Here is a 19,205-nt window from a genome sequence, read left to right on the forward strand (position 1 = left end):
CGAAATTCAAGTTGCAATTACAACTGCTTCGCAAATTTTTTTCTGTAGTTTCGTTGTGAATGTACAATGACAAAAAAGCGATTCTGCTGTATGTCAGTTACGGATTCACTTCTCTAAATAGCGGGATGACCCGATTTTAAATAACCGTCCGGTTATCACAAATTAATCCCATCCCGAACATGCCTAATAGAAGAAAAATATTGATACTACAATTACTATTAATAGAAATACAACAAGCAAAATACATCATGATGCATTAAGCCTATACATAATACGAAGATATAGGCTATACAATACTGGTTCATTAAGAAGCGTAAATCCAATTACCTGGTGTAGATAACCATGTTTCTTGAAATATTTAGTGAGTCAGTGATACCAGATATATAATTAAATTGGAGCTACATTAAATAATTACTGCAGCTTTCTAAGAAGTTTCTTCAAGCAAAGAAAATGCAGGTACAGGTCGTGCGGTTGCCATGCTGGCTGGAGACCTCTAGGTGGCGCTTCGCGTTTCTCTCGGGTACAGATCATCATAATGCACACCCTCTATGGTGTTTTCTAGTGCCATGTTGGCGGAAGTGTTCGCGTTTTCTAAACCCAGATTTCTGTCAGTTGGAATAATGAAGTAGATTTTAAACATCATTTCGTATATTTTAAGCGTGTTTTGTCATTTAAGGTGGGCGTAAATTGAGGATGAATCTTCCGAAGGGGCCTGACGCTTTGTGTTTTGACAGAGAGGTGTTCATGAAGGTAAGAAAGTGTTTCTGTAAATGAGCCCTGTCGGACTCCGGTTGGCTGTTGGGTCCTTCATCTACTTTGACAGCAGGATGCGTCAATAAGGAAACGCACAAACTTTATTTTATGACTTTAAAATGCTTAGCATTAATAGCTACTCTTTAGTGAAACCTTAAAAGAATGCTCTTTAAAGCGTCATGCTTTTATTTGCAACGGTAGCTGGGTATTAACTGGCCATTAACGTTGTTGCATGTTTCCTGTCTGTCAGCCTAATTACTATTTCATTAAAGCACTGCTAGCTAGTTCGCTGAATGTGTTACCCCGGTTTTCCTATGCTAAAATTGCTTGACCATTGAGACGAATTATTACAGTAGCTTTGTATTCAAAGCATGTCGTGGTTCTCAGCATCTTATTGGGTATGGCTGAGGGATACTGATATAATTTTTCTCCGCTCATCATTTTGTGGATAATATATTCTTGTGTTTGGTCCTTTTCCTGCACCACCTGGTTGTTTTTTCACCAGGTTGCTGTTAACCAGCACTTTCTAATTACATTATACCGTGTCTTCTGTATTGTACCCAATATTATCAGAATATGTAAGCTTGTACCCAATATTATCAGAATATGTAAGCTTGTACCCAATATTATCAGAATATGTAAGCTTGTACCCAATATTATCAGAATATGTAAGCTTGTACCCCTATTATTGGAAGACCTAAGCTACCCATGTCATTGTTTAAAGTAAAATGTTTCCTTGCTCAAAAGGAGATCTTGTACTTTTTGTTCTACTGCCTCCTAGTTTCTGTTCGGTACCTTGTCCTTTTAAATATCGGCAGTTGTGTGGCTCTGGAGCCCTTTTTCCTTTTCGCTGCTAGATTCTGTTTCTCGTGCTCCTGGGCAGGATGACTTCGACGTGGACCACTTCGTGGCGGAGTGCCGCAAGCGTGTGCAGCTGGAGGAGATGCGTGAGGACCTGGAGCTCTACTACAAGCTCCTCAAGACGGCCATGGTGGAGCTCATCAACAAGGACTATGCAGACTTCGTCAACCTTTCCACAAACCTGGTGAGTCTTTGTTCTGTCTGTCCTTCTGATGGTCCGTATAAGTTTCAGGAGCAGTACTGATATGCATAAGCATGTCACCTATTATTTAACACAAGCTGGTACTTATTAGTACAGTGGTTTATTAAAAGGCTTTTTGTTTTATCTGTGTGAAAATTCAGTAAACTTCATCAAACATCTTTTTGAAAACCAGCAGGCTCTAAGATTTTGTACACTTAAGGGAAATCATTTACATAAAGGATATACATGTTTAGTCAATTTAAGGACTGTAGTTTAAGATATATTTTTAAATTGTCTGGCTTTATTAGCTGATTTAATGAACTAGTGATGAAAGTTGTGGAAACACCTAGCATTTTTGGCATTGCGCTTTAAAAATGACTACACAAATTTTGGCAGTAATGTTTATAAACAATCAAAGAATGTTACAATTATCAATCATTGGACAATTAAATAAGTAACAGGAGCAACGGTTGAATAAAGTTCTGCAATCTCTAAAAATTGGAAGTGATTCCACAATTTTGGCTACTACTGTAAATCACCATACAGTTAGACGGTGATGTTAAAGGGATTATTATGATTATTATTATTATTATTATTATATAACCATCATTTAGTATTTAAAAACCCTGATGCTATCACAGGCTGTTTCAAAGACAAAGTGATGCCTGACAGAATGTATCAGTTACAATGTTGTTAACTGCATTTTTGATCTTCCCCCCATCAGGCTGGCATGGATAAGACCCTCAGCCAGCTGTCTGTTCCCCTTGGCCAGTTACGGGAAGAAGTGCTGGTGAGCAGCCCAGTACTGCCCTTTCATTAGGATCTTAGTTTGATCCCCATGTAAAATTCTGTTATCCATCCCTTCTGCTGTATTTTGGTTGTCGTGATCTGTCCCTGAGTGACTTCCTGCTCATTGTATCTGTGGCCGATTTCTCTCTGAAAGAGTCTCCGGTCATCTGTACATGAAGTCATTGAAGCCATAGACGAGAGGTTATGCAAGCAGGATGATATACAGAAGAAGAAGGTAAATCAGTGTAAAGAGCCATTTGCTTTAAATAGACCTCGTATACACGCACCTCATGGTGGGTCATGTGCTGTTAATACTCTGGGCTCAGTCTGCCGCTTCATACAGGCTCGGAACGCAACAAGTCTTTATTTTCACATAAAAGCAACTATTTCATGGGGAATGTGTTTGTATATTTTTATTTTGTGCTCTCTCTCTCACTCTTACAGATGTGTGTTTTGAGACTTATCCAAGTTGTGAGATCAGTGGAGAAGATTGAGAAGATTCTCCACACTCAGAGTTCCAAGGACACGGCCTCTCCAGAAGTAAACAGGTAGTTCTCCGGCCCTGAATGTCGTTGATGTTCCACGAGAGTGTCCGTGTAGAAAAGCAGTCTGCCTGGCTTATTTCAGTTTCTCCTGCTATTACTAACGAATTTCGAAAAGGGGACATTTTGACCAGTAGGGGTCAGTAGTCCCCACTGATCCAATGCCTTTACTGCTGAAATCTCTTAGTAGGTATAACTGGATTTCTAGGTAATGAGCGTCTGCTAGTGCTGTGTTTCTGTATGACTTAATAATTGTGCCTTTTGTTGACGAGACTTAATTTAGACTCACTCTATGCCAAAACATCACAAGATTGATGAAAGCTGAATATTTTGGCAGTGTTGACCCCGTTGTTCATGGTCAATGAAAAGATGCAACTGAGGTTTAAAACCACCGTTAGCATAGTGTGTATTTTTCAGTCTATTTGTGTAATTTTGCCAGTTTAGGAAAAAACACATGACAAAATGAACTGCTTTCTTTGGCTCGTTAAGGCATGCTGTTATTGCCAGTGTGTCGCCCCTCCCTGTCGGCGCCACCTGTTGACCAGACTGCGTTGGCTCTCTGTGTTTGTCTAGCCCTCCGCTCGCCGGGCAGATTCTGGAGCGGATCGCCACTGAGTTTAACCAGCTGCAGTTCCACGCAGTGCAGAGCAAAGGCATGCCACTGGTGGACCGCGTTCGGCCGGTGAGTGCCACTGCAGTGTGACATTATGGGGCACTGGGACACCGAGGGGGCGGGTTTGGCTCACGCTGGACTGCAGCAGCGGTAGCCTTTGGTTCTGAGCCGTCGCATTAACTTTATACGGTTTTGTTTTTGCACCATTTTGCTTGTGTGGGGTAGTAATGAATAGCGGTGTAATCCCCCCCCCACCCGCCCGTCTCCATGGCAGCGCATTGCCGGCATCACGGCCATGCTGCAGCAGTCCCTGGAGGGCCTGCTAGTGGAGGGTCTGCGCACCTCCAGTGTGGACATGGTGAGGCACTGCCTGCGCACCTATGCCACCATCGACAAGACGCGGGACGCCGAGGCGCTGGTGGGGCAGGCGCTGGTCAAGCCCTATGTGGAGGAGGTGAGGGAGCCGCGTATCACCCGCACCCAGGTGCCGCCCCCTCTGCTGGGCCCGCCCCCTCTGCTGGGCCCGCCCCCTCTGCTGGTGCCCTCCCCCACCGTCAGCCTTATACTGCCCCCGCAGGTTGTGGTAGAGCAGTGCACCAAGTCTGGCCCCCCCGCCCTGCAGAACATGTACGGGAAGCTGCTGGAATTTGGGCCACACCACTGCCGGCTGCTGAGGGAAGTGACGGGTGGGGCCATCTCCAGGTACCTGTTTGGGGGGGGGGCATCTCCAGGTACCTGTTTGGGGGGGGGGGGGGGGGGCATCTCCAGGTACCTGTCTGTAGGGATGGGGGGGGGCATCTCCAGGTACCTGTCTGTAGGGATGGGGGGGGGCATCTCCAAGTACCTGTTTGGGGGGGGGGCATCTCCAAGTACCTGTCTGTAGGGATGGGGGGGGGCATCTCCAGGTACCTGTTTGGGGGGGGGGCATCTCCAAGTACCTGTCTGTAGGGATGGGGGGGGGCATCTCCAGGTACCTGTTTGGGGGGGGCATCTCCAGGTACCTGTCTGTAGGGATGGGGGGGGCATCTCCAAGTACCTGTCTGTAGGGATGGGGGGGGGGGGCATCTCCAAGTACCTGTCTGTAGGGATGGGGGGGGGCATCTTCAAGTACCTGTCTGTAGGGATGGGGGGGGGGCATCTCCAAATACCTGTCTGTAGGGATGGGGGGGGGGCATCTTCAAGTACCTGTCTGTAGGGATGGGGGGGGCATCTTCAAGTACCTGTCTGTAGGGATGGGGGGGGGGCATCTCCAAATACCTGTCTGTAGGGATGGGGGGGGGGCATCTCCAAGTACCTGTCCGTAGGGATGGGGGGGGGGGCATCTCCAAGTACCTGTCTGTAGGGATGGGGGGGGGGGGCATCTCCAAGTACCTGTCTGTAGGGATGGGGGGGGCATCTCCAAGTACCTGTCTGTAGGGATGGGGGGGGGCATCTCCAAGTACCTGTCTGTAGGGATGGGGGGGGGGGCATCTCCGAGTACCTGTCCGTAGGGATTGGGGGGGGGGCATCTCCGAGTACCTGTCCGTAGGGATGCGGGGGGGGGGCATCTCCGAGTACCTGTCCGTAGGGATGGGGGGGGGGCATCTCCGAGTACCTGTCCGTAGGGATGGGGGGGGGGGGCATCTCCGAGTACCTGTCTGTAGGGATGGGGGGGGGGGGCATCTCCGAGTACCTGTCTGTAGGGATGGGGGGGGGGGGCATCTCCGAGTACCTGTCTGTAGGGATGGGGGGGGGGGGCATCTCCGAGTACCTGTCTGTAGGGTTGGGGGGGGGGCATCTCCGAGTACCTGTCTGTAGGGATGGGGGAGGGGCATCTCCGAGTACCTGTCCGTAGGGATGGGGGGAGGGCATCTCCGAGTACCTGTCCGTAGGGATGGGGGGAGGGCATCTCCGAGTACCTGTCCATTGGGGTGGGGCATGTGTCTCCCTGATGAGTGGTTTTGTGGTGACAGGTCTTGGTTTCGTGTGTGACATGCAGTTGCCCTGTACCTGCAGGGCTCTAACCCTGTCCCCACTGTGCTTCGTATTGCAGTGACAAGGCCGATATCGTTCCCGGGTACGACTTCATGGTGAACTCGGTATGGCCGGAGATGGTTAGAGCCCTGGAGGAGAGGGCCCCCTCGCTCTTCAGTCCCGGGAACCCTGATGTCTTCTACGAGGTCAGTGCCATGGTTAGCCTCTGCGTGACCCCCAACCCCCCCCGCCATAGGTTCTCAGTATGCCTGTGACTCCCCCCACAGAAGTACACCATCAGCATGGAGTTTGTGCGGCGGTTCGAGCGGCAGTGTGGTTCCCAGGCCAGCGTGAGGCGCCTGCGAGCGCACTCAGCATACAAGAGTTTCCAGAACAAGTGGAACCTTCCAGTTTATTTCCAGCTCCGGTGAGTGAATCCCGCTGTCGCTGTGCTGTTAAACTGGAGAGACCTCAAAATGTCTTAACATCCACCTTAAAATCCATCTGTGCCCTGACTTCCTGTTTGCTGCGTCAGTCGGCCATGTTGCCGTCATCGGCTGTGTGGGTAGATACCCATCACAGTCAGGGGCGGATTAACGCACAGGCTAGATATGGCTTAAGCCTAGGGGCCCCACGTGTGTCAGCCTGCAAGGGGGCCCCCATTGGCGCGGAGGGGGGCGGGGTTGGGGGGCCCACAGACTACTGTAGCCTAGGGGCCTCTGTACACCTTAATCCGCCCCTGATCACAGTGGTGCTCTCTCTGTCTGCCAGTGGGTTCCTGTCCCCCGCAGATAAGGATCCGGTCAGGGCAGAGATCGATTAGCATGTTTGCTGTCATGGATTCCGTGCCAAGGTCCGCAGGAATTGCGCTGTGTTCTCCGGCCTTCGTTTTCTCGTCCCCCTGTCATCCCTCCCCTCCGCACGGCCGCTGCCCTTCTCTCTTATTCCCCTCGTCTGTTTGCGCTCGTTCTCGGTGTCGCCACATTTCTGTAATTCTGGGGCGGGTGACAGTCGTTCTGTCTGTGTGACAGGGTGACCGCTGCTCGGTGGGGAGGCTTGGCAGTGCTGCGGAAATGCCGCTTCACAGGCCTCTGGGTGAACGCAGGGACCCCCAAACTGTCAAACACGCAGCGTCTTATCTGTGTCTCCTGTAGCCCTTTCGCCACATGACGCTCAGGTTTGATTGGGTAACACGACAGATGGAGACAAAGAGACGGCCTCCCCTCGCATTACGATCTTTTGGCCAGAGGGTTTGTGCCGACTGCCAATGATTAACCTCATCCCTCCCCCAGCCAGCCGGGTTACGTTCGATTCCTCTGTTTGAGTTTGCTTCTTGCCGTGCGTGATGCTGGTGACGTTCCTGACGAGCGGCATGTGATTCGAGAGCGAAACGGCGCCCCCTCCTGGTGTCTGTTTTAAGTACAGCTTAAAAATCAACATCGGGGGTGGTGCAGAACAGAGGGTCACAAGGTCTCGTCTAGTCCTGTCATCGACTGTCAATGCAATGCTGAGTGTGCTTGGCATGTTGCTTAATCCCCCCCCCATATCTGCACCTGCAGTTACAAGGAGATCGCAGGCAGTCTGGAAAACGCCATAACGGAGTGCTTGGTGGAGGCTCCAGGTCAGTGTCGGGTCTCGGGCGCTAGGTGGCGCTGTGCAGGGTGGGCCTGTTGGACGGCAGTAGTGACGTTTGCCCCCTCCACTTCAGCAGGTGGCGCCTTCCGCCTGCACGTCTCCCACATGCTCTGGACCTGCCTGCTGCGCTGTTGGGCCGAGGGCGTCTACCTGCCCCAGCTGGCCCATCGCTTCTGGAAGCTGACACTGCAGCTGCTGTCCCGCTACTCCACCTTCATGATGGAGGTGAGCCCCTCCGGCCCACACACTGAGATCAGGGCGCGACGGCGCTGACCCGGCGCTGCCCCGCCGCTAACCCGCCGCTGCCCCGCCGCTAACCCGGCGCTGCCCCGCCGCTAACCCGGCGCTGCCCCGCCGCTAACCCGGCGCCTCGTGACGGGGGCCTTTCTCTCCGCAGGTGCTGACGCGTGTCCCGGCCGCCAATGTAGGCAAGGAGCCGCCGAAGCCCCTCCCCAGCTCGGCCTCGTCCACGTCGAGCCGCACCTCCCAGGAGGACACGGGCAGCGAGGCAGCTGGGCCCACGGCGCTCACCAGCCGGCAGATGGCCTTCGTCATGGCCGACCTGGACACGCTGCAGGAAAAGGTGCTGCTTTGCGGGGGGTCCGGGGGACAGGCAGGGTTCGTAATTAAACAGGGTTAATCTCAGCGGGGGGAGCTTCCAGTCTGCAGAGTAACGATGGCGTATCTAATTACGAACACCCTCACTCTCTGTGGTCTGAGTACGTTAAGATGCATTCCATTAACATGTTATACACAGCAGCAAAACACACATTAAAATGAAGGTTTACTCCACCCCCCCACACAGATTCCAGAACTTTCTGACATCATCCGACAGAAGCTGGAGCTCATTGGCTTCACCAGCTTCACTATGGTTTCAGGTATGCGTCCCCCATTACCGTGGGACGAGGCCTTCCTCGTCATTTCACTGTGGTCTGAGATCTGCAGACTCTGATTTGCTGCTGTGCTGAAGCTGACATCCAACCCTGCCATTACCCAGAATCCTTGGCAGACTCCCAGGCAGCCCTGTCTAGCTGCATTCCCGCTGTCAGCCGGCAGGTCACGCAGCACCTGGGGGAAAGGTGTTTCAGTTACCTGAGGAGTGCTTCTGAAGTGCCCCGCCTCTACCGGCGCACCAACAAGGTGAGTTCTGCGGCCCCAGTGAGGCCCCGCCCACCCTCAATGCCCTGCCCATTTTCACCCAGTGGGGCCACACCCACCCTCAATGCCCTGCCCATTTTCACCCAGTGGGGCCACACCCACCCTCAATGCCCTGCCCATTTTCACCCAGTGGGGCCACACCCACCCTCAATGCCCTGCCCATTTTCACCCAGTGGGGCCACACCCACCCTCAATGCCCTGCCCATTTTCACCCAGTGGGGCCACACCCACCCTCAATGCCCTGCCCATTTTCACCCAGTGGGGCCACACCCACCCTCAATGCCCTGCCCATTTTCACCCAGTGGGGCCACACCCACCCTCAATGCCCTGCCCATTTTCACCCAGTGGGGCCACACCCACCCTCAATGCCCTGCCCATTTTCACCCAGTGGGGCCACACCCACCCTCAATGCCCTGCCCATTTTCACCCAGTGGGGCCACACCCACCCTCAATGCCCTGCCCATTTTTACCAATGAGGCCACACCCACCCTCAATGCCCTGCCCATTTTCACCCAATGGGGCCCCGCCCACCCTCAATGCCCTGCCCATTTTCACCCAGTGGGGCCACACCCACCCTCAATGCCCTGCCCATTTTCACCCAGTGGGGCCACACCCACCCTCGATGCCCTGCCCATTTTCACCCACTGAGACCACACCCACCCTCAATGCCCTGCCCATTTTCACCCACTGGGGCCACACCCACCCTCGATGCCCTGCCCATTTTCACCCACTGGGGCCACACCCACCCTCGATGCCCTGCCCATTTTCACCCACTGGGGCCACACCCACCCTCGATGCCCTGCCCATTTTCACCCACTGGGGCCACACCCACCCTCGATGCCCTGCCCATTTTCACCCAGTGGGGCCACACCCACCCTCGATGCCCTGCCCATTTTCACCCAGTGGGGCCACACCCACCCTCGATGCCCTGCCCATTTTCACCCAGTGGGGCCACACCCACCCTCAATGCCCTGCCCATTTTCACCCAATGAGGCCCCACTCACTGCCACCCAGCTAGCTTAAGGTGTCCTCTCTCTAAGCATATTTTACACCGGAGTTCATGTTGTATCTGTTACTAAAGCTTTCGCCGTCTGCCTCCACAGGAAGTCCCCACCAGGGCCTCTGCCTACGTGGACAGCGCCTTGCGGCCGCTGCTCCAGTTGCAGAGCGACTTCAGGGATATGCTGAGGCCCCCCATCATCGAGGAATGGCTGCGCATCACGCTCTGTGATTGCACGCAGAGGTAACCCATAGTGACCAGCCGGGCCCTCCTCCCATTGGTCACTCATAGACCATGTAACCTTGATGTGAAGGATAGTGGAAGTTATTATGATCTACATGCTGTCTGCTCTTAGTTATGTTCAGATATGTGTTGACTTCATCACTTTTTTGGCCGCCATGGACACAGGTACCATGAGACCATATCGGATGTGCTGAGTTCAGTGAAGAAGATGGAGGAGAGCTTAAAGAGGCTGAAGCAGGCCAGGAAGACGGCGACCTCCAACCCTGCGGGTTCCGGCGGAGGCCCCACGGATGACAGCAAGATCCGGCTGCAGCTGGCTCTGGATGTCGAGTACTTGGGAGAGCAGGTGAGCCTTCCTCCTGGTCCGAAGCCCATTCTGTTTGCACCTCATCCAGAAACTTCTGGAAACGAGGAATGCGTTTATGCCGTTCTCCCCCACCCACTGCAGATCCAGAAAATGGGTCTTCAGCCCAGCGACGTGACGCTGTTCCCCGCCCTCCTGGAGCTGGTCCAGGGGGCCCGGGACACTGTCCCCTCCGAGGCCCCCGCACCCCAGTCCACACAGCCCGCCGGCCTGTGACTGTCTGTGACACTGCGTCATCTCCATGGGAATGCGATTCCCTACAAACGCCGATGCTAGAGCTCCGGATTGGACCAGGGGCCGTCCTGGGGTTACCTCCATCATGCGCAGACGGCGTCGGCTGGAGAGGCGGAGGACAAGCGTTTGGTGAAATATTTATATCCTGTTTCTGCAGAAGGAACATAAGCTGGTGTTTTGGGGGCTTCAATCAGAGGCATCAGGGCTGAGCTTAAGCGGCAGATTTCTGGTAAAGGGTCGCTGTCCGCTATGATTGGAGATGCAGGACTTCATGATGTCGAATCGCGGCGCTGGAGGACTTTGCAGTCTTCCTCACAAGCACTGAGGTGCTGAATCTGGTGGACAGGACTGATTGTAGTGATGCCTTGTAAGGAAAAATCAGATTCATTTTTTAAGGTCTTTGGGAAGTTATGTCTGCACAAAACTGTCTGCTGAAGGCGCTGTTTGAAATTTTCGAAATGTTCGACTGCCCCGTCAATAAAAGATTACTGTGCTGTGAAGCTCTACTGCGGTTATCTTGTTGAATCTTTGATCCTGCGCATCTGTGTCTTAATCCCCATCCTTCTGGGATTAGGATCGTTGTTCTTATAATCCGCAGTCTTCCTGCTGAAGCAGAAATTACCTCTGTGATCCAGAAAAAGTCTGGCCAGCCAACCCGGGCCATGCTAATTGTCTTCTATAATTAAAACATGTGTCCCCCGTTGTGAATGGGGCCACAGCCATCAGGGGGCACTGTTTTACGCTCAGTATAAAAATGGTTTATGCTTTGTCAGTTCCCTCGATGAGGTGTAAACGATTAAAATGGCCTGAGGGAAGGGAGGCGTTTTGCGACAGAGGACACGGCTCAGATGACTGAGCAGCAGCTCTGCACGCTGAGGAGAGGTTACTGTCCCTGCGTGGCGCAAATGTTCCTTCATACCTCTCTGCGGTGTTTGTCAATGGTGACTAAGTGAGGAACCATTTCTTAGGTTTGACCTTGCGGAAGACGCTAGGAAAAAGTGTGCATGCTAGCAGTTTATTTACACATAGCATTTATTCGCATAAGAGGTTTTCATATGTGCAGCATTGAAGAGAAGCAAAGAAAATGTCAGTTTTGTTTTGCTTAGGAATACATCTTATTCCGACTTTATTATAACATAATTCTTGACATCAAAAATAAACTGCACAATACAAAAATACTAATTCAGCAAATATGTCTCCTTTAATACTTTTGATGAATGCTATTTCCCTGCTTGATACACTCCAGCTGTGTGTCCTGATATGTCAGATGCTTGCAGAATAAGCAATGCAACTGAAATCACTGGTTGGGTAGGATTTTGTGATTTGGTTGAATAATTATCTGCTTTGCTTACTTCTTACCATGATCAGAAGAGGAAAACAGGTCAGAAACTGCTGCTGCACTGGAAGGGCGATCCACTCTTACAGTTCACGATGGAATTAATGGCCCGAAATCAAACATGACGTTTCTAAGGGTCGCAAACAATCCGTAGAGTGCCCTAGATGAATGCACAAGGCCTCAGGGAAACACACTTTTAATCTCGTTACATGCAAATTCAAAAGAAAGATTGGCTCTCATGCATGTGGGAACCCAGCTAACTTTTAGTGAAGTCCTTCAGTAGACATAGTTGCAGTCAGAACAGAAGGTTTTCCCAAATCCTTAGAGGCTGGGGTTGGTTATTCTCCCAAGCAGAAGGATGGCATTCGAGTTCTCCTCCACCACTGCGAAGAAGAAGGGCCTGTTGACCACGAACTTCAGGGGCACCATATCGACCACGGGACCGACAGGGTCCTCCTCGCCTTCCTCGGACACCTGGAAGCCCACGTGGCTCAGCACCTGCGGACCAGAGACATTCTGTTGTGTTTTACTGCTTGTAGATCCTCTGTTGTCGAGACGTTCAGTGGGAATGACAGAGAGTCAAACAAAATACAGGAATTCTGCAGAAATTCTATGTAACATTATCCCTTATTATGAAAATAATATATAACGTCACCTGGTCCAGCCTGAAGTCCTCCTTGGTGCTGAGCCTACTGAAGTCAGCACCTTCATCCAGCAGGTATGAGAGCTTCATGTCAGACAGGATGCCCTTGAGGTCACTTGTGCTGTTCAGTGAGAACTTGGGCAGGGACACTTCGAGCAACCTGCAAGTCAAAGGCGTCCTTGTTGACAATGTTCTTCAGTTCAGCTCCTGCTGTCTCTGCGGCATTAAATCACAGCCCCAGACTAATGGACTCTCCTCCGCAAAAGCATTTGCAGTGACTGTGAAATGCTCTTGGACTACTGCCAGCTGTGTCCTTGGACAAGCTGGCAAATGAGAAGTCCAGATGTATACCATACTCCGCTAACCATGATGATATTCTTTATACAGGTAATTACATTTAGGCTCCATTAGACAATAAGTACCGAGTGCTTGGTTCATATTGGATCCTCCATGTCAGATGGTGTTTATGTTCAACGGCACCTTGGACAAGGCCTTACCCTTCCTTAAATTGCTGCTGCCAGCTTGAGAGAAGCTTGGTGGAGAGCTGATCTTCCACGTGGTCCAGGCTGGTCCCCTTGTGCGGAAGAGCTGTCAGGATGTAGACCTTTTTCTTCAAGGGCATCTTGACCACTGTGCTCTTTGTGGCTTTGTCGTCCACATACATGAAGTTTCCCACACGGCTCATAAGAGGGACAGGAACACTGGTCTTGTCATCGACCCAGAAGTTTTGCAGGGATGTTGCCTCTGGCCGGAACGCTGTCCTCCACCGCCCTGAGAAGAAGATGGACAACATGCCAAGGCAGGAAACGACGTCTCTCATGTAATAAAGTAGAGGCACTTGTGGAGAATGTGTGTCGCCTTTAGTCATGAATGCTTACCCTTGAAATGGATGGAGCTGGCAAACAGGAGGTTTGTGGATGGGCTGATGTCGTCAAACAGCTGCTCGACCTTGCTGGCCGACGTCCTCTGGATGAAGGAGTTGACCTGGGTCTCAGCGCCCCCAGCCTGGTCGAAGTCTACCGAACGTACGAAGGAGGCGTCTGAGTAGTCTTGCGTGCCCCGCACGAACTCGCGTGACAGGTCCCCCTCTCTGCCCACGAAGGTCCACGTGTGGGTCCTGAGCTCGTCGCCGGCGCTCTCGTTGAGCTGGCTGCTGATGTGTCGGAGTGTCCGGAGGACCTTGTGGCCATCAAACAGCGGCAGGCAGACCTTCTCGGTGTCAGCGCTCAGGCCCAGCAGCCTTTGGAGGCTGTCAGCTGTTACATTGGAGGCACCCAGATAGAAGGTGCTGAGGATCCCAAATGCATTGCCTGGGCTGAACAGGGTGTTGGCCGCCTTCCCCTGCCTCAGGGTTCCATAGAGCCGCAGCCCCAGAGAGTTCAGCAGCTCGCCAAGTACAGCCGCCTTTTGATTGATGGCCTGATCCGTTTCGCTCTCCTCCTGCGGGGTCGTGCCGTCGGGCTCGATGGATCCCTGGGGGTCCATGAGGGACGGTTTTAACATCTCAGGGGGTTTGTGGGCTTGAGCCTGGGCAATTTCACAAGTGAAGTTGTTGTAGGCGAAGAGATTGAAGGGGTGGACATAGACGCGGTTTGCCGCTGTCTGGACCACAGCCACCAGCATCAGGAGAAGGCCGAGAACTCGGGGCATTTTATGTCTCTGTGGTTCACTGCAACACAAAGAAAATGTTTTTTAAAGCACATTTTAACATCAGTGTCACTTGAATACTTCTAATTGCTGCCGTAATTAGTTTTGCGGAATAATTTCTGAGTAGTGCTGGTATTTAAATATAAACAGAATAATAATTTGCCTGCAAATGGTCGTTTTTCTTCCGGAAAAGCTGTGACCTTTTACCCATCGTTCGGCCGCTGCTCAGGAAGCAGTGCAGCGTTCTCCTGTCTTCTTTACTTTGGAGGATGATCAGCTGATGAGACTTCCTGGAAGCTCATAGCAAACACTGAACCGCTTCTATCTGGTTTCATTAATGATTACAAAGTGAGGCCCCTGAGCATGAAAGTCTCCAAACCGGTTTCAACAGGATGAAGCACGAAGATATTTCAGATTTGAAACCCTAACCTGGTTGGCAGTAAAGGCCTCATGCACTGTACAGTACGTAAACGCAGTGGGAAATTATGTAATGGCGAAGAAATCAAGCCATCTGCCATGAATCGTGATTTCACGTCAATAACAAAAAATATTAATGATTGACAATCTGTAGATTGTAGAATGTAATTTTATTACTCTTTTCTTATGGTACGTCAGGAACATAAGGTGTACTTATGTGAGACTGAGGTTACTTATCTGTCAGCTGTCTTATCTGAAATGAACGCGCTTACCTTCGGGGTGACGGTCCTCCTGAAGCCTTCACGGATACTGCGGCCAGTTCGCGAGCGGATCGGCTTTTAACGCGTGGACGGCATTGCGCGTTTCCCCTGCTGTTACATATTAACTGGGCCACTGAATCACCTAGCGATGCTTTAGGGTGAACCAGGCAAGGGATGAGTCAGGGGCCAGTACTCCCCACTTCCCTTACTGGATATGACTTCTGCCGATGTTTCTGCGTGGTGAACTAACTACAAAACCTTAACCATTTATTTTACTTGTAAATCAATTACTAACTAGTACAACTGTTCCTTAGTTTGAAAGCAAATAGAAATAGTATTTTATGACATCTCTCATAAAAAAAATATATTCTTTTTTATATGTAAGATACAAGCATGCCATCAACATTTCTGTTTTAACGATTTTGAATGTGGTCAAATTTGAGCACTACATGGCTCAACAGTACCGACGTCAAATGGACACAGCTGCCTTCCCACGGTTCTCACATCTGGCTGGGGTGCAGGTTCACTACTGTTGGTGCTGATAAACTACATTACAGCACTGACTGATGGAGTGAGCTTGTGGCACACGTGCGCCGTGAGCCACGCGCAGCCAGCACAATATCAGCCGTGAGGACTGATTAATCGACCGATTGCCATAAAATGTGACCTCTAGTTACTATATCTGTTAATTCTGTAAATCTTTGTGAACTACTGAAGGAACTAATGAAGTACTGAGGAACTAATGAAGGATCAAGTGATGAATAACCAAGTGAAATACTGATCTCGTGTTTGTTCATCATTAATGAATCATGATGCCCACTTCCAAGTTAAACTTAGCTACGTAGCTTTTAGCGGTGAAGTACCCACTATTTATATATATATATATATATATATATATATATATATATATATATATATATATGCTATTTTGCCAAAAGTATTGGGACACCTGCCTTTACACACACATGAACTTTAATGACATCCCATTCTTAATATGTAGGCTTTAATAAGGAGTTGGCCCACCCTTTGCAGCCATAACAGCTTCAGCTCTTCTGGGAAGGCTGTCTTCAAGGTTTAGGAGTGTGTTTATGGGAATTTTTGGCTGAGTTGCTGTTGTTCCCAATTGCTTCCACTTTGTTTTTATACCACTAACAGTTGACTGTAGAATATTTAGCAATATTTTGCGAATGGACTTACTGCACAGGTGGCATCCTGTCACGGTACCACGCTTGAATTCACTGAGCTCCTGAGAGCGACCCATTCTGTTCATACAAATGTTTGTAGAAGAAGTGTGCATGCCTAGGTGCTTGAACATATACTATGGAAGTGACTAGAACACCTGAATTCTATGATTTGGAGGGGTGTCCCAATACTTTTGGCAATATAGTGTATTTGTATTGCAGCAGTAACTGAGCCACCACTAAGTATTCGTGCCCCACTGAAATCAGCATTTGTTAAAAAAACAAAATGCATATTGCCAATGTTTTAATCTTAAGCAAGCTACAAAAACCAAACTCAATCGACCTGTCAGAAGAGCTGAACGTCTATTTCACACATTTACTCAGATTCGACCTCGACAGCCCCTTGGGTGTTCGCTGGGCAGTAAGGAAATGCTCCTCGCCCACCTCCAGGCTAACGTTAGCTAGCTTTTAGCGGTAAAGTATTTCGCCTGTTTCTATTACTGTTCAATATTGTGATTTTTGTCATCAATGTGGAATGAATTAATCTCAGTTCCGCTTATAACATTAATAAGTTTTACAATATGTACAATATTTAGGTAGGCAGACCATGTGCAGTGGTGGGGCTTGAGGTCATTTGGGGAGGGGGTGGTGGGCAGCTAAGCCCGTCCATGCCCCCCCTCGACGCCGGGCTTACTGATTATGAGACACTTATCTTATGGGGGTAACATATGGGGAAGTTGATAAGGAAAATGACTCTTCAACTCAAGGCTACGTGTTTGAGCCCCAGTGTTAAGACATTTGTTTAAATGGTGTAAAAGGGAGAAACAAATCTATCTGTCACGTCGTGTTTATGTGGTTATCGTGACAGCTGCTTCTACAGACGCTGCGCGCCCCTTTACCGTATCCTACTGCATTATTCAAATAGAGCCGCGATACATTGGGGCAGTGCTGCCCTCCAGCGGACATTGCGCGTAAATATAGAAACTTTTGGGGTAAGTTCAGAGGATTTAGAATTAGATGTTGCAGTAACCTTAAAATACCGTAGGCCACTAAACCAGCTAAAGCTGCATCAGGCCGACCTCAGAGCACTGAGGTTTTTTTAAACTTAAAGGAAATTACAGCAGTATAATACGGTGCAGCAAAACTTAAATCAGAGACCAAGACACGTTCAGCTCGAATGAAGGGTATTTTCCAAATCTAAGTTATTCTGTCTAAGGTTAAATGCGAACTGTGCAGACGTGCATCACTTAGCGATTCATCACTTCCTTTTCATAAGCATGGGTGACACCGGTGACCTATGATGAGCGGAAAAGAGCAGGTTAGAGCGCTTTCTCCTTTCTTTGTGGGAGGGCTTCCGCAGGCTGACTTCGCCGCGCGTCCTCAGGCGGCCAGACTGCAGCGTGTAGCGGCCATGGCCAGCGAGCCTCAACCGGGGGGTAGGAAGCAGCCGCCGCTCTTCCCTCTGCAGAGGGTCCGTTCGCAGAGCGACACCTCCTGCTTCCGAGCGCGGATCTTCGGCAGACTGCATGCCGCCTGTTCAGGTACGGGGGCTGCTGGGGGCTGCAGGGTATTTTTGGCGGGGGGGCGGCGGACGGCAGGTAGGTTGCGCTCCGCATCCGATCCCGGCTTTAAAGCTGCTTAACAGACTCTCTGACATGCATCCGTCACTTATGCTGGCGGTGGCACCTTTTTACTGGGACGGAAGTTTTTTTTTTTTTTTACCAGGCTTGTATTCTTAAGAAAGATACGACGTTTCTTGTAAAACTTTTTCGCTTTGATGCTGAGCGATGAGCATCAGCGACGCTTATTCTACTTAAAATCAATATAAAACCATGAAAATGAAGGCGACTGTTACTCGTTTAGTCGCATCTCCGAAGTCCGTGCACTGCACGTTCAATTTATGCTGATCAGTAGAAAGTGATCGATCTTGTAAGCGCACATTTAGCACCGGCGAGCTGCTACTTAAAAGCTCAGGGTAACAGGATGTCATGATCTACCTGTATCTCGAAACATTATATATTAGTCAAAAAGAGCTGGTGGTCGAGAAAGGAACAGTGTTTGTGAGCAATGTCCCAAATGTATGGTATAATGAAAGGAAATGTAAAGCTCCAGGCGCTGAATGCAGGGAAATAATACGAGAATGAAAATCTGATTTTGCTGTTGGCTTTTCAAGCTGCCGTGTTCTGTCACGGCTTTGTACCAGACTGGGGCTGCAGTATATTATGCAAATAACAGCTCGTTTGCACTATACCCAGCTGTTTGCACGTCACATTATTTCATTTCTTTCTTTATTTCTCCACATGTTGGTCTCATCACTGCATATATCTTCTGAAAGGGCTTTTTTTTTTTTGCTTTATGCTAATTAGTTGTATGTTTAAATCATGACACCATTTGCAGTGTAAGACATTCCTTGCACTTCTCTGTAGTTGGTGTATAAAATCTTTGTGACCCAGACGCTGTGGGCTCTGACTTCCTAGGCCTCTATGCTAGGGGCACCATACGCGTCTGCGTCAAACGCCGTGATGGTCGTGCCGTTAGGTTCTATGGTGTGATGATCAGGATGCTGGCCCGTAGCCAGAAATAATTCTTAGTTGGGGGGTGAGTGTCTCAGGTCATGAACAAATTTCGGAAGGGGTGCAAGCCTGTTATTATTGCAGCTTTGTGGCTGTCAGACTGAGAGTTTTCGGGGGGGGGGGGGGGGGTCCTATTGGCTGTATTGCGGTTTGTCTGCTTTATGAAACCAGACTATTGTTGGTGTGAATTAGATGTACTTTTTTGTGTAGAAATTATGGTTGTGTGGGGGAGGGAGGGGTTGATGGCACAGTGTAGCTTGGAACTGCTGCACTTTTCCTCCCGCGAAACAGAGCTGTCACATTCTTGTTGATTATGAAACCCGCTTCTTGCACACCCACAAAGCCAGTGTGAACGAAGGGTGAGGCCGCAGCCTGCGGACAATGTCCCAAAGGGGCCGTTTGTGCCCCTGGCAGGGCGGGGCCTGCTGGGAGGCTAACGGGGAGCTCTGGGTGCGTTTCAGCACCACGGGGTGGAAGTTACACATTCCTGCAGTGGGGTGTGTTTGGTTTGTAGCACCTCTCAGAGAGAGGAGGAGTGGCCTTGTTGTGGTTTAGAGCTGCTTTAGTCCCCCCCCCCCCCACCTGCAAGTGGCGGTCGTCTTGTGTCAGTCTTCTTTCAGGAGTGTGAAAACTCGAAATACTAGGGGTTTAGGGGTTGACTTGCCCAGTCCAGACTATTTTCAGATTTTTTATAATCTCATATTTACATAGAAGGCTGACATAAATGAGAAAGGTCAGGTGAATCTGATCAGAGTGCATTTCCTGTAAAGCAGATAGGACACCTTCTGTTTCGTAGGTTCTGGGTGCTCTTCTCAAACACAG

General features: G+C 50.1%; 3 protein-coding genes across 8 annotated transcripts in view; 2 read left to right on the forward strand and 1 right to left on the reverse strand.

Annotated features, from left to right (window-relative positions):
• The first annotated feature begins 559 nt into the window (after positions 1 to 559).
• On the forward strand, positions 560 to 10,832 carry cog2 (component of oligomeric golgi complex 2). Of its 4 annotated transcripts, none has more exons than XM_023833730.2 (18): positions 560 to 750; positions 1,637 to 1,798; positions 2,520 to 2,585; positions 2,739 to 2,819; positions 3,029 to 3,132; positions 3,700 to 3,808; positions 4,014 to 4,193; positions 4,317 to 4,441; positions 5,772 to 5,898; positions 5,980 to 6,119; positions 7,252 to 7,313; positions 7,401 to 7,552; positions 7,725 to 7,910; positions 8,133 to 8,205; positions 8,325 to 8,467; positions 9,589 to 9,728; positions 9,894 to 10,074; positions 10,177 to 10,832. In XM_023833730.2, the coding sequence occupies exons 1-18, from the start codon at positions 694 to 696 to the stop codon at positions 10,306 to 10,308; spliced, it is 2,220 nt and encodes a 739-aa protein (XP_023689498.1). In that variant the 5' UTR covers positions 560 to 693; the 3' UTR covers positions 10,309 to 10,832. The 4 variants fall into 4 exon arrangements, with proteins under 4 accessions (XP_023689498.1, XP_023689499.1, XP_023689500.1 ...); XM_023833731.2 differs by having other exon boundaries at positions 7,404 to 7,552; XM_023833732.2 differs by lacking the exon at positions 560 to 750 and adding an exon at positions 808 to 950.
• A 585-nt stretch (positions 10,833 to 11,417) lies between these two features.
• agt (angiotensinogen) lies at positions 11,418 to 15,344 on the reverse strand. 2 transcript variants are annotated; one of them, XM_023833735.2, is made up of 5 exons: positions 14,642 to 15,344; positions 13,184 to 13,974; positions 12,803 to 13,076; positions 12,318 to 12,465; positions 11,418 to 12,160 (listed from the first exon to the last, which is right to left on the reverse strand). In XM_023833735.2, exons 2-5 carry the CDS (start codon positions 13,953 to 13,955, stop codon positions 11,984 to 11,986), a joined length of 1,371 nt encoding a protein of 456 aa, XP_023689503.1. In that variant the 5' UTR covers positions 13,956 to 13,974; positions 14,642 to 15,344; the 3' UTR covers positions 11,418 to 11,983. The 2 variants fall into 2 exon arrangements, with proteins under 2 accessions (XP_023689503.1, XP_023689504.1); XM_023833736.2 differs by lacking the exon at positions 14,642 to 15,344 and adding an exon at positions 14,116 to 14,574.
• Positions 15,345 to 16,774: 1,430 nt separating this feature from the next.
• phactr2 (phosphatase and actin regulator 2) overlaps positions 16,775 to 19,205 on the forward strand; it is a 34,389-nt gene continuing 31,958 nt past the window's right edge. The window contains exons 1-2 of one of the 2 annotated variants that reach the window (XM_023833724.2): positions 16,775 to 16,802; positions 17,171 to 17,351. In XM_023833724.2, the coding sequence (XP_023689492.2) occupies positions 17,222 to 17,351 (130 nt within the window). In that variant the 5' untranslated portion in view covers positions 16,775 to 16,802; positions 17,171 to 17,221. Of the gene's footprint in view, positions 16,803 to 17,139; positions 17,352 to 19,205 lie in introns of those variants that run through there. The other variant, XM_023833726.2, reaches the window with a different exon arrangement.

Source organism: Paramormyrops kingsleyae, chromosome 3 (genome assembly GCF_048594095.1).
Source record: "Paramormyrops kingsleyae isolate MSU_618 chromosome 3, PKINGS_0.4, whole genome shotgun sequence".
NCBI classification, from domain to species: domain Eukaryota; kingdom Metazoa; phylum Chordata; class Actinopteri; order Osteoglossiformes; family Mormyridae; genus Paramormyrops; species Paramormyrops kingsleyae.